The sequence below is a fragment of the Myotis nattereri genome (assembly GCF_964212035.1).
Source record: "Myotis nattereri genome assembly, chromosome: 9".
Lineage (NCBI taxonomy): Eukaryota > Metazoa > Chordata > Mammalia > Chiroptera > Vespertilionidae > Myotis > Myotis nattereri.
This window is the reverse complement of record NC_138084.1, coordinates 47580865-47598936: the sequence shown is the minus strand read 5'-3', so window position 1 is coordinate 47598936 and position 18072 is coordinate 47580865. Positions and strand designations below refer to the sequence as shown.

Genomic DNA, 18072 nt, shown 5'->3' with positions numbered 1-18072 from the left:
AATGCATATAAGGACTTAAGACACATTGCAATTTCAGAGACAGTACAATGTGAAAAGGAAAAGTACATATTGGACCCCAGGAGACGTGGGGCCTGTTTTCCCTCTTTGGTACCTCTGCCAAGCTCCTCTTCCTTCGTTCACACCAGGCCCAGATGCTCAGTTCTGCAGCCGCCTCAGTAGTCTTTGTAAAAAGCGCTTTCGGTTTCATCTCACATCTGAACACTGGGCAGAAACAGGGAGGAGCTGCTAATGAGCAGCAGCCTTGGGAAGTCACAGCTCACATTAAATGGGGGTCATTGAGATGGGGCTCTGCAGATGCTGTTCCACCCAGAGTCACCATTAATGGACGTATGTGGATTCAGGAGGAAGCAGCTTTATAAAAGATAAATTGACACAGGCTTTTTCACTGTTCAAAGGAAGTAAAATACAGATTGTCGGTGAATGATGCATAGCGAGTTTGAGGCAGATTTTAGGATTCTGTGTGTGAGAGAGAAAATGGAGAGGGGAGGAAACAGGGGAGGGAGAGAGACCCATTTGATGCTATTCTAGCAGGGAAGATTCAGTGAGGGTTTCCTACAAAAACAGCATCCTTATTGCTTGTCAGAGCCCGGAATATATCTAGTTCAGTCCAGCAAATGTTTACTAAGCATGTGCAATAAAAGTGGTAGTGATAACTAACATTTTGGCACACTTATTGGTATGAACTATATTTTTTAGTGTTTTACATTCATAGTCCTATTTAATCCTCACAATAACCAGATGAAGTAGGTATTACTAATATCTCCCTTTTTCCAAATAAAGGACCATGGTCATACTGGAAAAGTTCACTCTGACAGGCGTGTGAAATGGGGTAGTGGAGACAGAGATGACGAGATGCATGGCCGTGACCAGCACAGTGCCAGGCACATAAAACAAGTAATAGCCACAGTTTATATGATACTTACTATATGCCAAGTACTCATCTCACTTGATCCTGTGAGGTAAGAGCACAGTTATTGCCCCAGTGTGCAGATGAAACAAGGACATGAGAGGCCAAGGAATTAGCCCCTGGTCTTACAACAGGAGAGTGGCAGCGCTGGGACTTGAACTCAGATAGCCTGACTCCAAAACCCTTGATCTTAATCTCAATGCAGAGTGCCTCTCACCGTAGGCACTGAGGTATTTGAGAATTTGGTGATTAACAGGTGGGCGAACCCTATATCCTTCAGCCACCAAGACCACCAATGAAACACAGAGAGAGGTGAAGGGGCATATGGGGGAGGCATTCATTCTAACCAGAGATACAGAGGAAGCTTCTGAGAAGAGAGTACAGCGAAGCAGAGCCTCTAAGGAAGGACTTGGGCTACCATTTATTGCAGGCAGAGGCAAAGGTGGAGAAGGGACAAGAGGCGGGAGAGTGCAGTATAAGGTCAGAGATTTTCATTCCATTTTTAGAAGAGAATTCCGTGTGCATTTCACAGCTGAAATTGACTTTTTTCTCCAGAAGCACCTTTTAGCTACAGATCCGAATTAAAATGTTTCAACCAAATATAAAACTTCAAAATCGTATCTATTTTTTAAATTACTGTTATATATATATATAGCTGCTCCATGACTTATGATGGGGTTGCATCCCAATAAACCCATTGTAAGTTGAAAATATCATATCCTAGGTCGAAAATTCATTTAGTACACCTAACCTACCAAACACCATGGCTTAGCCTAGCCTAGTTTAAATGTACTCAGAACACTTACATTAGCTTCAGTTGGGCAAAATCATCAAACACAAAGCCTTATTTTATTATAAAGTATTGAATATCATGTAGAATATTGCTTTCACACCATCATAAAGCTGGAAAATCGTAGGTAGAACCATTACGAGTCAGGGACCATCTGTAATGTATTTATATACAACAATAGTTTAAAACATATATACATATATTTAAACATATATGTTTTAAATCATATATATGTTTTAAATCACAAATATATTTGGCATTCTGTCAGTGATTTAAGTTTTGGAGTTATTTTTCACCTTGTTATAAAGAACACTGTTACCTTAGTTTACATCAAGAGCCTTAAAAATGTTCACCCTTCATTCTACTAATATTTACAGGAATCTGTTTTGATTAAATAACCCAAAACGAATACATTGACTTACCAAAAAATATATTTCTTCAAGTACCATAAAATTCACCCTTTGAAAGTGTGCAGTTAGTTCAGTGGTTTTTAGTATATATACAAAATTATGCAACTATTACTGTTATCTAATTCTAGAAAAATTTTATCACTCCCAAAAAGAAACCCTTACCCTTTAGCAGTCACTGTCCATTCCCCCTTCCCCTCACTAATTTACTTTCTCTCTCTATGAATTGGCCTGTCCTGGACATTTCACATAAATGGATTCACCATACAAGGCCTTTTGTGCCCGACTTCTTTCACTTAGCTTAATGTTTAAAATATATTTATTTGCAGTGTTACATGTAATTATGAAAACTGGCGATAATTAGAAATCTATTTGAAACTTGGTTAAATAAATTATTTTCATACAACGGAATACTACTGCTCATTCATTAGTAAAGTCTTTCATGAAAAATATTCAACAATATAATACAATCAGTGAAAAACTATAAGCCACATTTTATACTCTGACTATATTAGGGAATATCCTAAAAATCTAGGACACTACCATCATATTTACAGTGGGTTTTTTGGGGGGGCAGGGAGGAAAGGTATTGAGATTGTGGCTGTTGTCCATATATTTTCCTCGTTTTCTTTAATAATAATGTTTTGTTTCTATAATTAGAAAAATAAACACATTTTAAAACCACACCCCTGCCTCCCTCCGTCCTTGTCCCTCCTGAGCAGTCTGTCCCTCTCCTCTCCCTCAGACCAGGTCCGGAACAGCTACTACATCGGGGCGGATGGCTCCCTGCGGCTGCTGCTGGCCAATGGCATGGAGGTGGCACTGCAGACTGAGCCCCACCTGCTGGCCGGCACTGTCAACCCCACCGTGGGCAAGAGGAACGTCACGCTGCCCATCGACAATGGCCTCAACCTGGTGGAGTGGCGGCAGCGCAAGGAGCAGGCACGGGGCCAGGTCACCGTCTTCGGGCGCCGGCTGCGGGTGAGCAGGACCTCCAGGCAGGTCTCCACCTCTGGAGGCGGAGTCCTGGGGCGGGGTTGGCGGGAGCGGGGAGAATGAGAAGGAACCTGGAGAACTGTGTTTCGTTCCTGAAACTGTCGCTGGGGTAGAAAGTTTTCCTGGGCGCTGAGTTTCCTCATCTGCAAAACAGGGAAAGTAAGGCAGGCAACTCATGTATTAAGCATCTTCTTGTCCATCTTTTCTTTTCTTTTTTAATGTCTAAAGTTTTACGTATGTCTCCTTTTTCCTGAATTGACCCCTCCCCCCAGCCATTCCCACCCCAGGCAAGCCCCCACCGCCCCAGTGTCTGTGTCCATTAGTTATGCTAATATGCATGCATACAAGTCCTTTGGTTGCTCTCTAACCGCCCCCGCCCCATCTCCCCTGCCATTGCCCATCAGCAGATGAGTGGATTAAAAAACTGTGGTACATCTACACAATAAAATACTATGCTGCTATAAAAAAGAAAGAACTTTTACCATTTGCAACAGCATGGATGGAACTGGAGAGCATTATGCTAAGCGAAATAAGCCAGTCGGAGAAAGATAAATACCACCTGACCTCACTCATATGTGGGATATAATGATCAACATAATTTGATGATCAAGAATAGATCTTGTCCATCTTTGCAGTTGTTACCTGTGGCAAAATTACTGGCTTTGGTGTTAGTCGGGCCTGAGTTGGATTTCCAGCTTCTGTTATTTCTTGAATGAATCGGGGCAAATCCATGATCTCTTAAAGCCTTGATTTCATGATCTATAAAATGAAGATAAAACCAAATTTACACATTGCTACAAAGATCAGAAAAAACATATCAAGTGCCTCATACAGAGCCTGGTCATAATAAGTAGTCAGTCACGCCTGCTTGTGTTGTTGCTGTTAGTGCTATTCTTATTACTAGTATAGTTATTATGTTGCTGATATGTCTGAAAATTCTGTTTAGCTGTTTGGAACCTAAGCCATATCCTCCCCCTTTTCAGGCAGTTATTCTTCCTAAATGAACAAAATGACCCCCACCGTACAGGTCACCGCCAACAGGCTGGCATCTGTGGTCTAGCATCTCAGTGCTTTGCAGAGCGGGTTCCCCTAAACCAGCCCTTCCTCGGCCTCACTGCCAGGTGTCCGTAGTGTGGCTTCTGGCCCCAGTGCCCGATTGCCCAGCCACTCCCACTTCAGAAGGAAGGTGATTCCCATCACTAGCCCTGGCTCTCAGCACAGTACCTCGGAGACCACAGGTGCTCTGTAGAGACTTGCTGAGCTGAGCCACAAATTCCTGACTCCTCAAAACCACAGAAGGATCCTCACGCAGCGCAGCTGAGGCTGTCTTGTCCCCCTGCCCTTCAGCAAAGGAAGTTCATTGAAGTACCCCTTTCAAACACAGGGCACCCGAGTTCCAGAGAGAAAAGGGATTTTCCCAGACTCGCATCGCTGGGTGGTGGTAAGGACTAGAGCAGTGGATCTCAACCTCTGGCCCTTTAAATACAGTTCCTCATGTTGTGACCCAACCATAAAATTATTTTCATTGCTACTGCATGATTGTAATGTTGCTACTGTTATGAATCGCAATATAAATATCTGATATGCAGGATGGTCTTAAGCGACCACTGTGAAAGGGTCGTTCGACCGCCAAAGGGGCCGTGACCCACCGGTTGAGAATCGCTGGACTAGAGAGTAGGCACCCTGTCTCATAGCTAAATTCTCACAACAGATACAAAAACATTAAGGGAAATATCCAAGATCATACCAGTAGAGCCAGAAAGCCAGGCTTCCTATCTTCTCTCAACAGCCAAGAATTTAGCAACAGTCTGATGTGGGAAACAGCCTTCCACCCCTTCCCTAAGAAAGGCCCCTGTCTTTGTTTTCTGTGGCCTCACTGAGCGCCCGTCTAAATTCTCCTGCAGCTCTTCATGAACATTTGAGGCGGTGTGCTAAATGGGAAGTTTGACCTGGGCTATGGGTAGCCTTGAGCCATTCCTCTGAGCCTGAGATTCTTCTGCAGAAGCCAGATAATAGATTTGGTATAGACCTCACCAGGCGCTGGGAGACCCCAGGTGCTCCATAAGTGGCAGCAATTAGTGCTCATAGGATTTCATCTCTCCAGGTGAACTGGACCCAAAGTTTCCCAGGCTTCAGTTGGTCCCTCTCCCAGCCTGAGATTAACAGCACTCCGGTGAGGTGTCCGCATCTCCTTGTCCTCCCAATATAAATGACCACCCACAGTGGCGGCACGTGGAATTAGAATGTTAGCCGGGTGCGCCTCTCCATAATGGAGCTCATTTTTTATACGACTGGGAACTTTTTTAATAAAGAAAGATGTAAAATAATCTCATTGCCGCCACTGCCAAGCACAGGAAGCATTAGGCAGTTCCCCAGTGAGCTGCTTAATTCAATTTTATTAATTTTGCCACGGAGGTATAGCTCCCCTTCACTAGGGGTCCTCCAGGGGGTGAGGGGACAGCTGGCTGGGTGGCAGCATCTTGGGGCATCACAGGGGACCTTCCACATGATGCTGTAAAAGGGCTCCATCATTGTTGGTGGTGCAGACCCGGCATCTTCCTTTATCCTCTCGGCAAAGCACACAGTTTCAGCCTCCAATGCCTCATATTTTTCATGGGAATTGTCTGCCACACTATTTTTGCTTCTTCAATTGTATTTGATTACCCCTGGGAAGGCAACCTTATTATAACCAGGCCATTCGCAGCTGAAGTCGTCTCAGCATCATCATTATAAATCCTTATTTCCTACGCTTTAGAATTTGTTTGGGGAGGAGGGAGAGACACCCATGTCTCTACTTCCTCTGAGAATGACCATGATCATTTGCTGTCATTTAGTGGAAATAATCGCAACCATTAATTCAGTACTTTCTGTGTGCCCAGCACTCCACTAGGTAATTTACTTAGATTTCTTCAATCCTCTCAACAGTCCTTTGTTTTACAGAGGGAGAAATTGAGACACAGATAGGGAAAGACACTTGCCCAGGGTCATACAGAAGAGTTGGTCACAGATGAGGCCGGAGTCCTGGCCTTAATCCCTAGACCTGAGCCCTGTTTTACCACACGGGGCCCCGGAGGGCCTTTCATTACCTCAGTCCACATGTGCTGTTTTGCATCAGGTGACCTACCTTGTCGGCTTGCTTCTTGGGTCTTCCTTACTGCTCGTCAAATTTAACCAGTGACTAATGCAAGAGTGAGACAATATACCCAAATGTACCCAGACTCCAATTAGAGGAAATCCACATTTTAGCTTCAGAGTACCTCGCATTGTTTCATGGGTAACGGGTACCAAATATAGAAAGAGGACTCCGAAGTATATTTCTTCATTAAAATATGAAAAACCCTGACATCCTGCTACCCTTGTGGGAGCCCTATATTTCTGACTCTGAAAGGAAATCTAATCGTGTGCTGACCTAGTGGCCCAAGTGGAGATCACACAAGGGGCTCTGATGCTGGAGACAAGAGCAGACTTTCCAAAGCTAGGACTGTGTCCTCAAGTGGCCCAAAGCCATCAAAGCCAGCCCAGATTCAAACCCACACAGCCCCTCCTGCCCCCAGGGCATCCAGGAAGAAAAAGAAACCTGGGGAGCTGACCAGGGTAAGCAAGAAGCCCTAATTGTGGTGAGAGAGGGCAGGAGAGATCCCAGCAGGGAAGGGAGGTCCAAAGCCCCAATAAGAGTGGGACTCTTAGAGGACCACTGAGCATGTGTGGGCACCTTGCAGTGGAGACCGTCAAACCCAGACCCAGTCATACCAGCCACGGGATCTGGAGCATGCCCTTTATGTCCCTGAGCTCTTGTTTTCTCAGGTCAAACACTAGCACTGTGCCTGGCACATCATGAATGGTGTCAGGCATTGATTTGCTGGGCCCACAGGGCCTCTCCCTTTTTAGGAGGGAGTCAAGGATCTGCCTACCATCCTTATTAGAAGAATCACATTAGGAAATGATGTGAGTCATCTTCAGTGACAGCTACTGTTTGCTCAGCACCTGCACCATCCTTATCCTCACAGCAGTCCTATGGAATTGGCATTATTATTCCCATTTTACAGATGAGAAAACTTCACAGAGCTCACAAGTGACAGAGCCAGGACCCCAACCCGTGTTGACACCCACGACCTGTGCTGCCTCCTCTATTCAGGAGCTTCTCAGACCCAAGTTCTCAGCATCCAGATTAACCTTCTCCTTCTTCCTACCCCTTCTCCAGGTTCACAATCGGAACCTACTCTCTCTGGACTTTGACCGTGTGACGCGCACAGAGAAGATCTATGACGACCACCGCAAATTCACCCTCCGGATCCTGTACGACCAGGCAGGGCGGCCCAGCCTCTGGTCACCCAGCAGCAGGCTCAATGGCGTCAATGTGACATACTCCCCGAGGGGCCACATTGCCGGCATCCAGAGGGGCATCATGTCTGAGAGGATGGAGTATGACCAGACGGGCCGCATCACATCCAGGATCTTTGCTGATGGGAAGACATGGAGCTATACGTACTTGGAAAAGGCAGGTGTCTGTTGCCCTCCATCACTGACCTTGCCGAGTAGAGGGCCAAGCCCAGTCTGTTGACCTTGATAGGTTAGGTCTGACCCCTGTGGTCTCCAAAAGGAAATGTTCAGGAAAATCTGAAGCAGAGGGCCAGGGGGTCCCGAGAGGCTTCCTTCAGGATGGATCATGGTGATGTCATGGCAGGTGGGGGCCGGGGAGGGGTTCTAGGGCAGGAGAATGTGAAAGTTCTGTGTGATAAACTAGAGCTGGGAACAGGATCAAACGCCATCTCAACTTACAGAGCAAGATTTAGGGTCCCAGAACAGGCAGAGATCTGGTCCCAGGTCTAGGGCACATGGGGTGATCTGGTCATAGAGGACAAAGCAGAAGCCTAAGGATCAATACCTAAGCAGGAAATACTTAATCCTGAGCTTCAAGGGGTACGTGTGGCCTTGGTAAATCCCTTCTGCTTCAGGTCAGGATTCATTTCATCCCAAGGGTGAGGAATCAGAAAGGGCCTGAAATCAAAAGTTGATTCCAAAGAGGAGAAAATGGTAGCTTTGGTACCTAGTTCCTGCTGGGCTGCTGACTTATTCCCGAAATAGAGTCTGTACTTCATGGCCCAGTCTTGGTACCCAGATCCTTACTATGTTTCCTACTCCTGGTCATCCCTCCAGAGCCCAGGCTCTGCTTGCTCTGTGGCCAGCCTCCCCTGCTCTGTGCTGGGTGAGCATCTCTGAGAGCAACGCTCTGTGGTAGTGCTAAGAGAGACCTTGGAGGTCATCAGCATACTGAAAAAGCTAGGGCCACACAATGAATGTTGTTAGAAGCCAGGTGTCCCTATTCCCATATGGCCTGTTACTATATAAACAATTGTGCAAGGCCTTAAATGCCTTTATCAGACATGGTCTTTATCCTGTAGGCCACAGGGAGTCAACAGAAGTTGTTTAGCAGTGAGTAGACATTATCAGACTCTATTTTAGGCAAAGAATTCTTGTTTGAGTAGGAAGATTGATTTCAGAAGGAAGCCAGGAGAGAAGATGCTGCAAATACTTTAGGCCAGTGCTCCCACCTTTGTCACAAGCCATCACATACTAAAGTCATCATTTTTGTACCACCCAAAGGGGCAAATTGACAAGGCTTCTCACGGGGCCCCATGCCCTGCCAGGCCAAGGAATGAAAACAACACTTATCTGATCATATCTGTACCCCATTGCAGTGTCTTATGGAAATATCTGGTCTGGGCATAATTAAGGAGATCCACCAGTTTCCTTGACCTTTCATTGCTTTCCTTAAGCCTTGGGCAGGCACACAGACCTCCCCTTCCTCCCCACCACCCTGATCTCATCTCTTGGTTCTCCTTTCCCTCCAGTCCATGGTGCTGCTCCTCCACAGCCAGCGGCAGTATATCTTTGAGTTTGACAAGAACGACCGCCTCTCCTCCGTGACAATGCCCAACGTGGCCCGGCAGACATTAGAGACCATTCGCTCAGTGGGCTACTACAGGAACATCTACCAGCCCCCCGAGAGCAATGCCTTCGTCATCCAGGACTTCACTGAGGACGGGCACCTCCTCCACACCTTCTACTTGGGCACTGGCCGCAGGGTAATATACAAGTATGGCAAGCTGTCTAAGCTAGCCGAGATGCTGTACGACACCACCAAGGTGAGCTTCACCTATGATGAGACAGCCGGCATGCTGAAGACCATCAACCTACAGAACGAGGGCTTCACCTGCACCATCCGCTACCGTCAAATCGGGCCCCTGATTGACCGCCAGATCTTCCGCTTCACTGAGGAGGGCATGGTCAATGCTCGTTTTGACTACAACTATGACAACAGTTTCCGGGTGACCAGCATGCAGGCTGTGATCAATGAGACCCCACTGCCCATCGATCTTTATCGCTATGATGATGTGTCAGGCAAGACAGAGCAGTTTGGGAAGTTTGGTGTCATCTACTATGACATTAACCAAATCATCACCACAGCGGTCATGACCCACACCAAGCACTTTGATGCGTACGGGCGGATGAAGGAAGTGCAATACGAGATTTTTCGCTCACTCATGTACTGGATGACCGTCCAATATGATAACATGGGGCGAGTAGTGAAGAAGGAGCTGAAGGTGGGACCCTATGCCAACACTACCCGCTATTCCTATGAGTACGATGCTGACGGCCAGCTACAGACTGTCTCCATCAATGACAAGCCGCTCTGGAGATATAGCTATGACCTCAATGGGAACTTGCATTTACTGAGCCCTGGGAACAGCGCACGGCTCACCCCACTAAGGTACGACCACCGCGACCGCATCACTAGGCTAGGTGACGTGCAATACAAGATGGACGAGGATGGCTTCCTGAGGCAGCGAGGTGCTGATGTCTTTGAGTACAACTCAGCTGGCCTGCTCACCAAGGCCTACAACCGGGCTGGTGGCTGGAGTGTCAGGTACCGCTACGATGGCCTGGGGCGGCGGGTGTCTAGCAAGAGCAGCCAGGGCCACCACCTGCAGTTCTTCTATGCAGATCTGACCAACCCCACCAAGGTCACCCACCTCTACAACCACTCCAGCTCTGAGATCACATCCCTCTACTACGACCTGCAAGGGCACCTCTTTGCCATGGAGCTGAGCAGCGGCGATGAGTTTTACATAGCTTGTGACAATATTGGGACCCCTCTTGCTGTCTTCAGTGGAACAGGCTTGATGATCAAGCAGGTTCTTTACACGGCCTATGGGGAGATCTACATGGACACCAATCCCAACTTCCAGATCATCATTGGCTACCACGGTGGCCTCTATGATCCACTCACCAAGCTCGTCCACATGGGCCGACGGGACTATGATGTGCTGGCTGGCCGCTGGACTAGCCCAGACCATGAGCTGTGGAAGCACCTTAGTAGCAGCAACATCATGCCTTTTAATCTCTATATGTTCAAAAACAACAACCCCATCAGCAACTCTCAGGACATCAAGTGCTTCATGACAGGTGAGGATCAGGGCTCATTCAGAGGGCAGGGGCCGGTCATCTCTTCCTTTTGTCTGGTTGTTGACACAACAGTCATCCTTGAGAAAGCTGTCAGGGGGTAATGGGAAACTGACTTTATCTTAGAGCAACATTTTTCAAAGTATATTTGAAAAAACACTAGTTGAGAAAAATGCTCTGGAAAAACTGTTTCTGGCATCAAATCAATTTGACAGGGAGGCCACCATTCTTTAAATTTTCCTAATACATTTCAGCTTATGAAAGGCTCTGAGAAGTTCTGTAGTAAAGAGAATCATTTAACATATTTACTCATGATTTTTAAACTTTTTTTTACCATAAAACCCTGTTTTTCATCATGAAACTTTAATATCTCCCTAGATGCATTCCTTAAAATGCATTTTGGGAGTTTCTGACCCAAAAATGAAGCTGGCTATGCATCGCTGAGAAGCTGGGTAAAGGTATGGCTTTAAAAAAAAAAAAGTGTCTTATTTGGGATGAAGTAATGGAAAATTTAGACTTTGGAGACAGACAGAACTAGGTAAAGGGGTCCACCATGTCTAAGCCATTACAGTCACAAAAATTACTTAACTTCCCCGAATTCCTGATTTATAAACTGAAGTTAGAATACATACCATGACTTGGATAAGTTAAATATGCACATTGTAAATCCTAGAGCAACTACAAAAGAATAAAACAAAGGCATCGCAAATCAGTCAATAGTGGCGATAAATGAAGACTAAAATATTTTCAGTCCAAAAAAGGTAGCCAAAGAGGGACAAAAGGAGCAAAGAACAGACAGACAAATAGGAGAGAGAAAAAATCTTCCCTGGTAGGATGGTTGCAAGGCTAAAATGAGATACATTTTAGGACCTGCCCAGCTCAGTGCATAGCTCACATTGGTTCCCTTTCCTCCGCCTTCTGATTTAAAAAGTGGGCTTTGCTTTCCACTACTGTGGAACCACCTAGAGTATAAAGTGTCCCATAGGTCACGCATGCCAGACATGTCTCCAGCAGTCATAGTCCTCCCAGCAAGCAGCCACTCCCAGCCACAGAAAACCTCAATGTCTGCATGGCTATAGGGATTCAGGTCTGGAGAAAGCCAGCACTTTTTATAAAAGAGAGCTTGTGGCATATCCCAACTTGTAAACCTAGTAGTCACCACCTCCTTTGTCCTGTGACACAATCCTCTTGCTCCCTGTTTTAAGGCAGTTTCATTCATTCAACAAGTGCCTCCTCTGTGCAGCCACTGTTTTAGTCACTAGGGATAGAAAGATATTTCCTGCCCTCCAGGAATGTCCACTGCAGGAGGGGAGACAGACCACTGCTGTCCAGTGTGAGGGCCCCATGGTGAAGGGTTGCATTGATGGCCATTGAGATACAGGAGGCATAGCTGGCTCTGCTCAGAGAGCAGCTGATATTTGAGGCCCGCTAATGAGTAGACATCCATCAGGTACTAGAGAGGGAACTGCATATACGATAGTATAAGAGAACCCTGGCTAGGTAGCTCAGTTGGTTAGAGCTTCATCCTGATATGCCAAGGTTGCAAGTTCGATCCCCAGTTGGGGTATATACAAGAGTCAAACAATGAATGTATAAATTAGTGGAACAACAAATCAATGTTTCTCTCTCTTTCTCTCTCTCTCTCTCTCTCTCTTCAAAATCATTTTTTTAAATAATATCATAATAGCCCTGGACAGTATGGCTCACTTGGTTGGAGATCATCCCATGCATTGGAAGGTCAAGGGTTCAATTTCCAGTTTCCAGTCAGGGCACATACCTAAGTTGGGGGTTCGATTCCCCAGTCAGGGCACGTACAGGAGGCAACTGGTTGATGTATTTTCTCACATTGATGTTTCTTTCTCTTTCTCTCTCTCTCTCTCTCTCTCTCTCTCTCTCTCTCTCTCTCTCTCTCTCCCTTCCTCCCTCTCTAAATCAATAAAATAGATAATAATAACATTTTTAAAAGAGCACAGAGAGGGCAATGAGTACATCTCACATGAGGGCCCCTTAGGGACATGGCTTCATTGGCCCCTGAACTCGGTAGCCTAGTCTGGACCCTGTTTCTGCTGACAGCAATTGGAGGAATTTCAGGTAAGAATTCCAGGTGGTCATGTTGAGAGAATTCAGGCGGTCCTATTGAGAGTCCCAAGAGTGGAGAAGAAGAGAACTCAGAATTGAAGCAGGTGTGACAGAAACACCCTGGGGGCCTGCAGATGCCCAGGAGACTTCCCAACAGGCCCACACTCCCCTGCTGCCCGCCCTGGGAAAGCCTCACCAATTGCAAGGACATCTCCATTACATCTGTCTGCATTAACCACACCGCTGCCTCACCCTCCCAAGAGTGTCCTGTGAGACATCTTGGCAGATTACTATAGCTGGAAAAAAAAATGGTGCAAAAACCATTTTACTACTAAAAACCAAAATACTACAATTCTCATTAAACCTTACCTTTTAGCTTCTACCTGGGCTACATGCAACCTCATTCACATCCAGCAACAACAATAATAAAAAGAACATCTTATTCCCAAAAATTTCTTCAGGGGTTCTGAGATGTACTCTAATCATCGGATAGGCTTATGTCACATGACAATCCCTGAACCAATCAGTCACTGTGGCTGGGAAGACAGAATTCATTGCTTGGTTTAGCCAGGTCACATGCTCCCTTACTGAACTCTTAGGTGGAGACTGCATCCCTAAAACTATATGAGGACCCCAAAAGGAAGGAGTGAGCAGGAAGAATGGGGTGCTAGGATGACCAAAAAATGTGCACCACAGGTATATCATGTACAATACTTGCACTTGACCCTCACTTGAGCCTGGGAGATGAAGATCACTGACCCCATTTTCAGAGAGGTTGTAACTGGCTGTTCCATCTGACTCCAAAGTCCTCATCTTGGATGCAGATTCACTTTGTAAAGTGCAACAAAGGGATTCTTATTATTCAGGGGGCCACATTGTGCAGTCTGGGATGGATGAGTAGAGAAGAGCTTTTTAACTTGAGGGATGTGTCTACATCTGATGCCATAGAAAGGAAAAGGAAAATTCTCAACTCTTCAGAAAAGCCAAATGGGGGGAAAAAATTATTTCAGCATTTTTTCTAAAGGCGTAATGAGAAAGTTTCTTACCTTCCATCACTTATAATTAAGGCCCAGCCCTGTTTTCAGACCCCTGGTTTCCTGGGACTTTGCAGTATTCCTGATAGAAAATTTTCTTTACAACTACAAATTCAGATGCATGTTCTCAGCCTCAAGCCAAAAAAAAAACCTTAGTCGGGTTCCCACCACACACACACACCACTTGGTTCTGTTTGTTTTAATTTCCCAAAGAACCATCTGCCAAGATTCATAGAATCAGAGAGTCTTAGAAACTCAATGAGGAAAGGGAATTTGGAGACGAGCTGGTCCACGCGCCTCATGTTACAAATGAGGAAATAGAGGTCCAAGGAGGTGGAGGCATGGGTTCATGGAAACACAGAAAACCGCCTGTGAACCAGGAGGAGCTGCACCCTTTAAAACACATTCATGTAACAAGCTCACGACAGGCTTTGTCAGATAGCTGCCCCCAGGTGGTGACACTGTTAGTACTTCTCTCCATGACTTAAAGAAAACCACCTCTGCCATCAGTTTGTAGGTAAGGAAACTCAGCCTCAGAATGGTCCAAGTCCACACAGTTCGCAGGTTAGGGACCAGCGTGTGGACCTGGGTTTTGCCTTGCCTCACCATGTTCTTTTCCTTGTAGGATCTTTCTATAAGTTTCCAAACTTTCCTTCCTAACCACCCCTCTACCTCAGCGCCTCCAGGTTTCACCCGCCAGAGAGGGGCTCTGGGATATACCGAAAAACAAAGACAAAAAGGAAAGTCAAGCACAAGGTTCTTGAAGGGGAAGGCAGCATGGGATGCAGTCGTGAGAGGGACACAATTGTTGACCCCCAAAGAACCTCCCATCACTGGGATGAACTCAGTGGGTGATAGGGAAGACAGTTCCACCAAGGCCTGGACCCTAAACAGGGCCTCTCTGACCAGGGATTGCTCTCCTTTGGAAGAAGCTAAAAGCAGGCCTGAGTGCCCACAGCCCCGGGTTGCTATTTCTGGGGCTCAACTCCAAATCCTGCCTCCCCCAAACTTTAAATTCCAAGTCTCTGGTCAACAACTGCTTTGTCGTTTTCAGCTGCCCCTTCTCAAACCTTGCTCCAACACTCTCCTGTAGGCCCCAAATCACCTCCTGTTGGCCATCCCAGGCTCTTCCTGCTCCAACCACAATTTCCTTTCTGGTTTTTTCTCTGCTGTCTGGGAACCTGAACACTCCTGCACTCGCCTCCCCTCTCCAGGCCTTGCCTTGTGCACCAGTCTTCTTGAAGTGCCCCCTTTATCTCCATCAAAGCCTGACAGTATTTGCACAGCTTTCAATGTTTGGCTTAAATAGCACCTTCTTCATGAAGATACGTCAGACTAGCCAACTGAAAGACTTCTGACTTCGCCTCATCTTTTTTTTCTTGTGTCAAAGTTCTTCATGTCCATGTCCCATCTCCCATTCAGGGACCTGAGTGTGCAAAGGGAGGGTCTGTGTGACACAGTACTAGGCACGGAAAAGGCACCCCGCAACAGTGGGCCAAGTAGCTGGTTGCACACCCTCCACTCTCTTTTTTTTTCTCATTTTATTTTATTTTATTTTATTTTTTAATAAATCTTTATTGTTCAGATTATTACAGTTGTTCCTCTTTTTTCCCCCCATAGCTCCCTTCCACCTGGTTCCCACCCCACCACATGCCCTTACCCTGCCCCCCGCAACTGTCCTCATCTATAGGTGTATGATTTTTGGCCAGTTTCGTCCCTCATCCCTCACACCCCCTTCCCCCCAAGAATTGTCAGTCCACTCCCTCTCTATGTCCCTGATTCTATTATATTCACCAGTTTATTCTGTTCTTCAGATTTTTTATTCACTTGATTTTTAGATTCACTTGTTGATAGATATGTATTTGTTGACACTTTGCTGTTCATAAATTTTATCTTTACCTTTTTATTCTTCTTCCCCTTCTTAAAGAATACCCTTCAGCATTTCATATAATACTGGTTTGGTGGTGATGAACTCCTTTAGCTTTTCCTTATCTGTGAAGCTCTTTATCTGACCTTCAAATCTAAATGATAGCTTTGCTTGGTAGAGTAAGCTTGGTTGTAGGTTCTTGCTATATCACTTTGAATATTTCTTGCCACTCCCTTCTGGCCTGCATGGTTTCTGTTGAGAAATCAGCTGACAGTCGTATGGGTACTTCCTTGTAGGTAACTAACTGTTTTTCTTTTGCTGCTTTTAAGATTCTCTCTTTGCCTTTTGCCTTTGGCATTTTAATTATGATGTGTCTTGGTGTGGTCCTCTTTGGATTCCTCTTGTTTGGGGTTCTTTGCACTTCCTGGACTTGTAAGTCTATTTCTTTCACCAGGTAGGGGAAATTTTCTGTCATTATTTCTTCAAATAGGTTTTCAATATCTTGCTCTCTCTCTTCTTCTGGCACCCCCATAATTTGGATGTTGGTGCGCTTGAAGTTGTCCCAGAGGCTCCTTACACAAGCTTCATATTTTGGGGTTCTTTTTTCTTTTTGCTTTTGCTATTGCTTTTCCAGTTGGGAGGTTTTTGCTTCTTCGTATTTAAAATCTTTGACTTGATTCTTGGGGTCCTCTAGTCTGCTGTTGGATCTCTGTATACTATTCTTTATTTCAGTAAGTGTATGCTTAATTTCTAATTGGTCCTTTTTCATATTCTTGAGGGTCTCACTAAATTTCTCGGAGGTTTCTAGAAGATTCTTGAGTAACCTTATAACCATCGCTTTGAACACTATATCCAGTAGTTTGCTTTCCTCCATTTCTGTCATTTGTGACCTGTTTCTTTGTATCCGCATTTTGGCTGCTTTCCTGTGTTGATAGAGGGCTTTGTGTGCTAGGTGTCCTATAGGGCCCAGTGGCTCAGTCTCCCTAATTACCTGAGGTTGACACTCTTGGTGCACCCCTTTGTGGGCTTTGTGCACAGTCTTGTTGTAGTTAAGTCTTGATTGCTGTTGGTGTCACTGGGAGTAATTGACCACCAGGCCAACTGGCTGTGAGGACCAGCTGTGTCTACAATGGGAGAACTGCTGTGCTGGAGACACCCTTATGGAGCAGGACTTGCTTCAGTGGGGCTTTGGTGCTCACTGAGTCTGCCCCTTGAGTGTGTTGCTTATGGATGTGAAGAGTTGTACTCTGGTATGGTCTCATTCTGACCACTGGGTACACTGGCTCTTAGATCTCCAAGGAGGTGAAAAGTCAGCCACTGCCTGAGGCCACCCAGCAGGAGCTACAGAGAGATCTGCAGATTCCTCCTCTTTGTTTGGGGTTTGGACATGCTTAGATGAGGCCCAGCTGTGAAGCAATGCAGGCTGCTGTCTAGGTCTTCTTTTGGAGGCTTTGGCACTCTTTGACCCAGCTACAGCTCTTTAGGTTTTAGATTGCAAAAGAACAGGCCATTCATATGCAAAAGCCTCTGCTCACAGGTTGGGTGGTGTAAAGTGGGTGGGGCGGGGTCTCAGGGAATTGCCAGGGCAGAGCAAACCGCAATTGCTGCTAGTCTACTCTGCCCTGGAGATGTCCTGGGGTCTGTGTCCCGTGGGCCCTGTACAGGAACAATGATCACTGCAAGCACCTCTGTGAGAAAGCTGCCCTCACATTCCAGCCCAATGCCAGACAGTCCAGTTTCTTCCCGTATGAATCTGGGTCCCCAGAGTCTCACCTGGAACTGGAGTTCAGAGCAATTGGGAGCTTGTATCTCCCTCCCAATTGAGAAAGACAATAGCGTACCCAGTTGCCAGCCCGTTTCCACATGCACCTCCGTACCTCTGTAATTCCTCACCTCTATACCTCCTACCAGCTTCAATGCACTTTTCTCTAATCCTTCTAGTTGTAGAATTTCCACTCAGCCAGCCTTCCTGTGGTTCTGGATGATATACGTTTTGTCTTTTAGTTGTAGTTTTGATGTGGTTGTGCGAGGCAGCAAGTCCAAGTGTGTACCTATGCCACCATCTTGGTTCCCTCTTCACTCTCTTTCTTTTCCTTATGTCTTGGCTTTCTGATTCCATTCTTTAGTGAACCAAATGTTCATGGCAAAATTACCTCTCCCTATACCTAATATACTATCTATATATATAAAAGGCTAATATGCAAAATGTCCCCTTGGGAGTTCGACCGGGAGAACAGGAGTTCGATCGCTCACTATGATGTGAGCTGACCACCAGGGGGTGGCACAGAACATAGCAGGCCACCACCAGCAGCAGCAGGGCACAGAGGGAGCAAGAGAAGGAGGAGGCAGGGAAGCGGGAAACCTGATCGCCCTAATCTGTGGCCAGGCCTAGGAAACCTATCCATGCATGAATTTCATGCACTGGACCTCTAGTAACTAATAACCCCCAAGGAATGCTTTAAGTCAATTAAACCTATCTATGGGGCTAGATCAGTGTTGGAGAACCT

At 46.0% G+C, this 18072-nt stretch overlaps 1 protein-coding gene across 1 annotated transcript in view; it reads left to right on the top strand.

Moving 5' to 3' along the window:
* Window positions 1-18072, top strand: part of TENM4 (teneurin transmembrane protein 4) — a 42768-nt gene that overhangs the window by 19952 nt on the left and 4744 nt on the right. Inside the window, exons 3-5 of the mRNA XM_081100106.1 lie at window positions 2871-3106; window positions 7323-7619; window positions 8974-10588. Coding sequence (XP_080956232.1) covers window positions 2871-3106; window positions 7323-7619; window positions 8974-10588 — 2148 coding nt within the window. The remainder of the gene's footprint in view (window positions 1-2870; window positions 3107-7322; window positions 7620-8973; window positions 10589-18072) is intronic.